The sequence below is a fragment of the Chlorocebus sabaeus genome, chromosome X (genome assembly GCF_047675955.1).
Source record: "Chlorocebus sabaeus isolate Y175 chromosome X, mChlSab1.0.hap1, whole genome shotgun sequence".
Taxonomy (NCBI): Eukaryota; Metazoa; Chordata; class Mammalia; order Primates; family Cercopithecidae; genus Chlorocebus; species Chlorocebus sabaeus.
The window spans coordinates 81673483-81683319 of record NC_132933.1 but is presented as its reverse complement, the minus strand read 5'-3'; the positions used below and the strand labels follow the sequence as shown (position 1 = coordinate 81683319).

The 9837-nt window shown below is 50.7% G+C and overlaps 1 protein-coding gene across 1 annotated transcript; it reads left to right on the top strand.

Moving 5' to 3' along the window:
• Window positions 1-510: 510 nt before the first annotated feature.
• GJB1 (gap junction protein beta 1) lies at window positions 511-2958 on the top strand. Its single transcript, XM_007992023.3, has 2 exons — window positions 511-622; window positions 981-2958. The coding sequence occupies exon 2, from the start codon at window positions 997-999 to the stop codon at window positions 1846-1848; it is 852 nt and encodes a 283-aa protein (XP_007990214.1). The 5' UTR covers window positions 511-622; window positions 981-996; the 3' UTR covers window positions 1849-2958.
• Window positions 2959-9837: the final 6879 nt, after the last annotated feature.

Below are 9837 nucleotides of genomic sequence, written 5' to 3'. Positions count from 1 at the left end.
CCTGAGCTTCAGCTTCTTCATCTGGAAAATGGGATAACAGGCTTCCTAAATGGGTCGAAAGAAAAAAGGTGTGGAACAACACTCAGCACAGTTCCTGGCTTGATAAATGAGCTCTCTTTCCTCTCCATATTCCGGAGGGGATCTAACTAAGCCTCAGGGAAAATCCTGCTGACCTTAAACTTCTGATGGGGCCATGGGGAAGGGCCTCAGCCCAGAGCCTCCGGGTCCCCTGAGGTCCCCTCTTCACATCCACCTGCCTGAGTTTTATCTCCCTCCCCCACGTGGCCATTCTTCTGGTGGGGCTATGGGGCGGGTGCGGCGATGGACCGGGCGGGCACAGAACAGGTGGGTGCAGGCTGGGTGTCCGGCGCTGGGACACAAGTGCTCTGTGTGTAGGGTGGGCGGAAGTCAGGGCGTTTGATCTGAATTCTAAAGGGCGTTGTTCAGAGCCCCACAAAGGTCTCATTGTGCAGACACTGGGTATAAAGCAGCATATGACTCCCCAGCACCGGGCGGTGATGAATTGGGACGCAGGCGCGGAGCCCAGGGACCACTCCCCCTGCACAGACATGAGACCATAGGGGACCTGTCTGGGTGGCCTCAGGGACAGGCGCTTCCCAAGGTAAGAGGGCTTTGTTGAGTTTGCCCCAGGTCTGGAGTTAAGGAGCTAGGGAACAGGGAGACATAGGGGATGGCTGATATCAGAACAAGATGGGCTTGGCAAAGAAAGGGGCTGGCGAGAAAAGAATGTTGGATGAAAGCAAAGAAGGGGGATGGGGCTCAGGGAGGTCAAGTCAAGTGAGTGAGGAGGAGGAGAAGCTGGCAAGGGGATGGGGTGACGAGGAAAGTCATGACCATCCTTCCTTTCCTGCTACTGGCTCTTGGAAGAGTTGGGTGGGGGGAGTGCGCAGGCAGTGCTATGGCACCCGACTTTCCACCCCAGCTTTCTGACAGCTTGCTTCATGGCTGGTGTTTTGCAGGTGTGAATGAGGCAGGATGAACTGGACAGGTTTGTACACCTTGCTCAGTGGCGTGAACCGGCATTCTACTGCCATTGGACGAGTATGGCTCTCAGTCATCTTCATCTTCAGAATTATGGTGCTGGTGGTGGCTGCAGAGAGTGTGTGGGGTGATGAGAAGTCTTCTTTCATCTGTAACACACTCCAGCCTGGCTGCAACAGCGTCTGCTATGACCAGTTCTTCCCCATCTCCCATGTGCGGCTGTGGTCCCTGCAGCTCATCCTAGTTTCCACCCCAGCTCTCCTCGTGGCCATGCACGTGGCTCACCAGCAACACATAGAGAAGAAAATGCTACGGCTTGAGGGCCATGGGGACCCCCTACACCTGGAGGAGGTGAAGAGGCACAAGGTCCACATCTCAGGGACACTGTGGTGGACCTATGTCATCAGCGTGGTGTTCCGGCTATTGTTTGAGGCCGTCTTCATGTATGTCTTTTATCTGCTCTACCCTGGCTATGCCATGGTGCGGCTGGTCAAGTGCGATGTCTACCCCTGCCCCAACACAGTGGACTGCTTCGTGTCCCGCCCCACTGAGAAAACCGTCTTCACCGTCTTCATGCTAGCCGCCTCCGGCATCTGCATCATCCTCAATGTGGCCGAGGTGGTGTACCTCATCATCCGGGCCTGTGCCCGCCGAGCCCAGCGCCGCTCCAATCCACCCTCCCGCAAGGGCTCGGGCTTCGGCCACCGCCTCTCACCTGAATACAAGCAGAATGAGATCAACAAGCTGCTGAGCGAGCAGGATGGTTCCCTGAAAGACATACTGCGCCGCAGCCCTGGCACCGGGGCCGGGCTGGCTGAGAAGAGCGACCGCTGCTCGGCCTGCTGATGCCACATACCAGGCAACCTCCCATCCCACCCCCGACCCGGCCCTGGGCGAGCCCCTCCTTCTCCCCGCCGGTGCACAGGCCTCTGCCTGCTGGGGATTACTCCATCAAAACCTTCCTTCCCTGGCTACTTCCCTTCCTCCCAGGGCCTTCCATTTGAGGAGCTGGAGGGGTGGGGAGTTGGAGGCCACCTATGCCAGTGCTCAAGGTTACTGGGAGTGTGGGCTGCCCTTGTTGCCTGCACCCTTCCCTCTTCCCTCTCCCTCTCTCTGGGACCATTGGGGACAAGAGATGGGATGCTCCGACAGCGTCTCCAATTATGAAACTAATCTTAACCCTGTGCTGTCAGATACCCTGTTTCTGGAGTCACATCAGTTGGGAGGGATGTGGGTAAGTGGAGCGGAGGGCGGGGGTACTGTGGACATGTGGGTGGAGAAGGGAGGGTGGCGAGCACTAGTAAAGGAGGAACAGTGCTCGCTGGCCACAAGGAAAAGGAGGAGGTGTCTGGGGTGAGGGAGTTAGGGAGGGAGAAGCAGGCAGATAAGTTGGAGCGGGGGTTGGTCAGGGCCGCCTCTTCCTCTAGTCCCCAAGGCCTCTCTCTGCCTGAAATGTTACACATTAAACAGGATTTTACAGTAAATGAAGAGGTGGCTCGTGTGTTTGTCAAGTTCTTTCTCCTGCAACCTCTGACCTCCCCCAGGATGAGCTGGCCTTGGGTTTTTACTGATTAAGAAAGGAATAGGGCAAAAGAAGTAGTTACTTGAGTAGCTGAAGCTGCAAATGAGGAACCACTACACTTCTGGGCTGCAAAGCCAGCCGCTGAGCCATTCCGCCCTGTTGTTTTTGTTGTGGTTCTTGTCTTTTTCGTTGTCTAATAACAGCTTTATTGGGATTTAATTGACATACCTCCATCCTCTGATTTTGAAAAGATTAAAAATGACAACTCCCTCTGAAGAGACAAGAAATGATAGGGAAATTTCTCATGCCCCAGAGAGTGGCACACATTCCCTGGGCACCTCGGTGAGAGCCCCTTCCCCACACACCTGGAGAACTATCTCCTTACTCCCTCCAAACTCAGCATCCCCTACAAGCTGATGTCCCACAGTCCACCTGTTGGGTTGCACGATGACCCTGGCCCCTTTCCTCTGGACATAGCCCCTAATTCCATCCTCTTTCCCAGTTTCCTTCTCTCAGGAATCAATGCTTCCCACTCCAGAGATGCCTCCACACAGGTCAAACGTTTCACAGCAGCAGTTTCCTCACCAGCATCACCCTTCCCTGTCAGCTGTGGCAGGAAAAGCCCCAGGTTGAGACTTGGAAAAGCTGCGCTGGAGTCCTGGTGCTGTCACTTAGCAGCAAGGCATTCCCTTCCCCAAGCCTCAGCTTCCTTATGAACTAAGGAGAACTGGCCCAGCACATCTCTCAGCATCCTTCAACACTCTGTGCTTCTGGGATTCCTAAAAGACTTCCCCAAGTAACAACGCATCATCTTCCCGCAGCCTCACGGGGGTTTCCTCAAAGTCACTGCCCCCACAAATAGCGTCTCAGAGTAAAAGTTTCCCCCATGGCAAGTTTGCCTCCTCAGCTTCCTCACCTCCAAACAGGAGAAATTATTTGTCACTCCCTCTGAGAGTATGTGGACTCCATGTAGGAAGTGCTGGATATCAGAAAGGGAGAGAAAATCAGACACAATCTCATATGAATTTTTCTCCCTTGAAACAGTTTTTCCTCTTCAGAGAAAAAGCATGGAAGTTTTCCTTATTTGAGATTTCTCCTTTAGAAAAAAAAAAAAAAGGAAGGCTGGATGTGGTGGCTGTAGTCCCAGCAGTTTGGAAGGCCAAGGAGAGAGGATCACTTGAGCCCATGAGTTTGAGACCAGTCTAAGCAACATAGAGAGACCCCATCTCTACAAAAAAAAAAAAAAAAAAAAAAATTAGTCAGATGTGGTGGCATGTGCCTGTAGTCCCAAGCTATTTCGGAGGCTGAGGTGGGAGGATAACTTGAGCCCAGGAGGAGGTTGAAGCTGCAGTCAGCCGTGATCATGCCACTGCACTCCAGCCTGGACCAGAGAGTGAGACCCTGTCAAGACAGAAACAAAGGAAGGAAGGAAGGAAGGAAGGAAGGAAGGAAGGAAGGAAGGAAGGAAGGAAGGAAGGAAGGAAAGGAGGGAGGAAGGGAAGGAGGGAAGGAAAGGAGACCTTTAGAGGCCGAGGCAAGAGGATTGCATGAGGTCAGGAGTTCAAGACTAGCCTGGACAGCATAGCAAGACCCTATCCCTATCTCTATTTTTAAAAAATTGAAAGAAAGGAGAGAGTAAGTATTCCTTTCCACCACACTTAGCAATCCCTGAGAGAGAGCTTCCTCGGCCTTAAAAGAGGAACATTCCTTTCCTACAAGAAATTTCCTTTCCCCTTAGAAACTGACATTATGTTCCATCATAGGAGAGGTCCCCACCCCCTCACGGTGGAAAAGATTCCTTTTCTTATCAAAATCCATTCTCTTCACCCACAGCAATACAACAAACACATCCCCTCTCCATACAACATGCCATCAGGAGAAATATTTTCTTTTGAAAATTCCATCCTGGCCCTGGGCGGAAGCAGGGAACCTCATGCCCTCTCCACATTGAGAAATGCTAACCCCACCATCACATCAGAAATGTGGTTTCTCTTGTAAGATTCTACCAATCCCCCTTGGAAAGAGACTCCAACTCTAGATCAAGGCTTTCCTCTCCAGGGGGCAGTGGTGGGACAATAAAGCTATCAGGCAGGGTGTTACAGCCCAAGTGAGAGACACAGGATTCTTGGGTCCCATGAACCAGGTAGGAGCAGGCCCAAGGAACCTTGAGGGCAGTTGGTGGACACAATGTCTCGGGGAGGTAGGAGGCAGAGTTAGACTGACTCCAAGACTGACTTTTCAAATCAGGCTCTGTCACAAGAGTATAAGAGAGAGACGTCGAGGCAAATGAGGCATGCTCTCTGCCACGCAGTAGAAATTCAATGTACTGAGTGACCTGGGTTTTGAAGAGGACATTGGAATTAGGAGACCTTGTTCTCCACTGATGAGCTCTGTTCCCTTGGACACGTGATATTTACCCTCTCCAGGTCTGTTTCCTCATCTCCAATAGAGAGTTAATAATAACCTCTCTACCTCTTTCACAGAACTTGTGTGAGAATCAGACAAGATGTGTTCAAAAGCTGGTTATGAACTAACGGTAAAGTAAGGTGAGATAGTATCGTAAGCACTGAGACCATGGCCTTACGACATGCTAGAATTCTCATTGAGCCAGAAAGGAGTGAGGCTGGTTCAGGTAGGCTGAAGCTAGTTAAAACGATTTGGCAATAATAGTGTTGGCTCCCCCAAGGAGTGGACACCAGTCCAAACAGCAAAGTCCAAGAGAGGTTGCAAACCTGAGCATGATTCATTTAAGGATCAATATTCAAGGGGTCTGATCAGGAGGCAGAAAAGGCCTAGTAACAGGAAGCTCTTGCATGCTGTATCTCATGGAACTGGTCCTTTTAAGAATGTCTATGATCTTTTAGAGGTGTCTGTGCACAGAGACGCCAGGAGCTGGGGGGCAAAGGAACAGAGGCAGATGAACTAGGAGAGTAATCAAGGCCTCCAGCCAGCTGAGTTGGGATTTGAAAGCAAGCTGCGGTATCCATAGAGAATTGGCATGGCAACCACAAACTGGTTCAGATGTTCAATCAGATAGCCTGGGTGCACACAGTGGGGGCTAGAGGGGAATGTTTGCTCCATTTACTGACTCCACAGTACTTAAATGCCAGACCTGGCCTACGGTGCAGAAGGGGCTATACAATCGTACGAAACTGAGCTCCTGTTGATTCCTGGAGTAGGCCAGGAAGAATGTACAGGGTCAAATGGAGAATGGATTGGGACATTCCAGCAAAGGGCAAATAAAACAGACGAAAAATACCCTACAGATATGACAGGAGTTGGCTGGACACAGCGGCTCATGCCTGTAATCCCAGCAATTTGGGAAGCCAAAGCAGGCAGATCACTCGGAGCCAGGAGTTCGAGACCATCCTGGCCAACATGATGAAACCCTGTCTCTGCTAAAAATACAAAAGTGGTGGCACATGCCTATAGTCCCAGCTACTCAGGAGGCTGAGGCGGGAGAATTGCTTGAATCCGGGAGGTGGAGGTTGCAGTAAGCCAAGATCGTGCCACGGCACTCCAGCCTGGGCGACAGAGTAAGTGAGGCTCTATCACAAAAAAAAAAAAAAAAAAAGTCAGACCCGGTGGCTCACGCCTGTAATCCCAGCACTTTGGGAGGCCGAGGCAGGTGGATCACTTGAAGTTAGGAGTTTGAGACCAGCCTGACCAACATGGTGAAACCCCATCTCTACCAAAAATACGAAAATTAGCCCCGTGTGGTGGCAGGTACCTGTAATCTCAGCTACTTGGGAGGCTGAGGCATGAGAATCGCTTGAACCCGGAAGGCAGAAGTAGCAGTGAGCCAAGATCATGCTACTGCACTCCAACCTTGGTGACAGAGCGAGATTCTGTCTCAAAAAAAGAAAAGGAAAGAAAAGGTATGATGGGAGTGATACCTTCAAACTTGTGTGTTTGGAAGGTCAGTCAGCAGCTGCATGGAGACTGGATTGGGGATTGAAGACTGAGACAGATTGACCAGGTACTGCCAGGTGCAGTGGCACACCTGTGGTCCCACCTACTTGGGAGGCTGAGGTGGAAGGATTCATTGAACCCAAGAGTTTGAGACTAGTCTGGTCAACATAGTGAGACCCTGTCTTTAAAAAAAAAAAAAAAGCCGGGCGCGGTGGCTCAAGCCTGTAATCCCAGCACTTTGGGAGGCCGAGACGGGCGGATCACGAGGTCAGGAGATCGAGACCATCCTGGCTAACACGGTGAAACCCCATCTCTACTTAAAAAAATACAAAAAACTAGCCGGGCGCGGTGGCTCACGCCTGTAATCCCAGCACTTTGGGAGGCCGAGGTGGGCAGATCACAGGGTCAGGAGATCGAGACCACGGTGAAACCCCGTCTCTACTAAAAATACAAAAAATTAGCCAGGTGCGGTGGCGGGCGCCTGTAGTCCCAGCTACTCAGGAGGCTGAGGCAGAATGGCGTGAACCCGGGAGGCGGAGCTTGCAGTGAGCTGAGATCCGGCCACTGCACTCCAGCCTGGGCGACAGAGCGAGACTCCATCTCAAAAAAAAAAAAAAAAAAAAGACCAGCTATGGAGCTGTTGCAATAGCCCAAGTGGGACCTGTAGAACTAGGACAGTGGCAGAGGAATATGAAGAAGAGACAGGTGTGAGAGACATTGTGGGTAGAACCTACAACAGGACTTCATGTCTGAGTTGTGGGGTGTGGAAGAGCCAAAGGTAATTTGAGGTTTCCTTTCCCTCCTTTGACTAGACAACTCCGAATCATTCAAAACTCATCTTAAACGTCATTTCCTCTGTGAAGCTGTCAACTCTTCTCTCCCCGCTGACCAAGTCCCTTGGAGGGAACGAGTTTTCCCCTCCACTCTGAATTCCCACAGTATGACTGTGGTATATGTGATAAGAGCACTTATCCCACTATGTGGTGCCAGGTGCGGCGACTCGCAACTGTAATCCTAGCTGCTCGAGAGGATGAGGTGGGAGGATCGCTTGGAGACCAGCCTGGGCTACACAGTGAGACCCCGTCTCTAAAAAATACCACCACCACCACCACCACTACACACACACAAAAAAGAAAAGCACACAGGCCAGGCACAGTGACTCATGCCTATAATCCCAGCACTTTGGGAGGCTGAGGCAGGCGGATCTGTTGAGGCCAGGAGTTCAAGACCAGCCTGGTCAATATGGCAAAACGCTGTCTCTATTAAAAATACAAAAATTAGGCAGGTGTGGCAGTGGGGACCTGTAGTCCCAGCTACCCAGGAGGCTGAGGCAAGAGAATCAGTTGAACCTGGGAGGCAGAGGCTGCAGTAAGCCGAGATCGTACCACTGTACTCCAGCCTGGGTGACAGAGTGAGACTGAAAAAAAAGAAGGAAGGAAGGAAGGAAGGAAGGAAGGAAGGAAGGAAGGAAGGAAGGAAGGAAGGAAGGAAGGAAGGGAAGGAAAGGAAGGAGGGAAGAAAGATTAGCTCATAAAATCTGTGTCTTAAAAAAAGAAAGAGGCCAGGCGCAGTGGCTCACGTCTGTAATCCCAGCACTTTGCAAGGCCTAGGCAGGTGGATCTCCTGAGGCCAGGAATTGGAGACCAGCCTGGCCAACATGGTTTAACCCTGTGTCTACTAAAAATAGAAAAATCAGCTGGGTGTGGTGGCACGTGCCTGTCATCCCAGCTACTCAGGAGGCTGAGGCAGGAGAATTGCTTCAACCCGGGAGGCGGAGGTTGCAGTGAGCTGAGATCATGCTATTGTACTCCATCCTGGCTGACAGAGCAAGACTCCATCAGAAGGAAGGAAGGAAGGAAGGAAGGAAGGAAGGAAGGAAGGAAGGAAGGAAGGAAGGAAGGAAGGGAGGGAGGGAGGGAGGGAGGGAGGGAGGGAAGGAAGGAAGGAAGGAAGGAAAGAAAGGGAGAGAGAACGAAAGGGAAGGAAAAGAGAGAGGAAAAGAAAGAAACCATTGTGTGGTAATCACTTGCATAAGCTTACCACATAGTAGGTGCTTAGTAGCCTGTGGAATTCAGGGCAGCAGGGAAGAAGACACAGGCATGTGCGAAGGTTCAGAGTCTTGAGAGAGTAGAGTGTGTTCACTGTGACTAGAGCAGAATGGGGAGTGGGGTGGTTGCAGTAGGAGATGAGACTGGCAAAGCAGGTCGGGGCTGGTCAGTGAAGACTCTCATAGAAATGCATGCAGGTTTGCACAGGAGTCTGGACTCCAGTATCACGTGTAGAAGCCCTTCTGACATAAAAGTTAAGTGCCTACTAGATTAACAGGCAATTCTGTACTCATGATCATGGATGGACTGTAGAGGTCTTCAGGAGATCCAGATCAGGGCAGACCTTTGCACAAACAGATATGTTAAAGTTGACAGTGAACTATGGAAGAAAGACCAGAATTATTTGAAAGTGGACTTCAAGGAGAAAGGGTAATTTACATATGATGGTGACCAACTGTTCTCCATTTTTTTCACCACAACTGAAGCCCCTGTGAAAAGTCAGTGTCACATAGTGATTAAGAGCATTGTTGGCCAGGTGCAGTGGCACACGCCTGTAATCTCAGCACTTTGGGAGGCTGAGGTGGGCAGATCGCCTGAGGTCAGTAGTTCGAGACCAGCCTGACCAACATGGAGAAACCCTGTCTCTACTAAAAATACAAAATTAGCCAGGCGTGGTGGCGCATGCCTGTAATCCTAACTACTCGGGAAGGCTGGGGCAGAATAGCTTAAGCCCATGAGGCAGAGGTTGCAGTGAGCCAAGATCGTGCCGTTGCATTCCAGCCTGGGTAACGAGAGTGAAACTCCGTCTCAAAAAAAAAAAAAAATTGTTTACTTCCTACCTGTGTGAGTTTGACCATGTTACTTGGCCACTCTAGGCCTTAGTTTCCTCATCTGTAAAGCATGACTACCTGTGTCACAGGGCTGTAGTGAGGATTAAATGTGTTCATTATATATAAAGCACTTCAAACAAGGCCTGGTCCATAGTAAGTCCTACACAAGGATTTGCAGTTATTATTTCATCTTGCCATCTTCACTGCTTCTCCAGCTATTCACCAACTCTCTCAAACACTGCGTTAAACTCTTTCTCACCTAATTAACATGCTTGCTTTTTTTTTTTTTTAAGACAGGGTCTCACTCTATTGCCCAGGCTGGAGTGCAGTGGTGCCATCACAGCTCACTGCAACCCCAAACTCCTAGCTCCAGTGATCCTCCCTCCTCAGCCTCCCAAAGTGCTGGTATTACAGGCATGAGCCACTGTGCCTGGCCTAACATGTTTTCTTGACTATCTAACTGTCCATTGTCATGTGCGTGTGCTTAAGCAAGCAAGTCTGTATGTTTGCATGCATATGTATC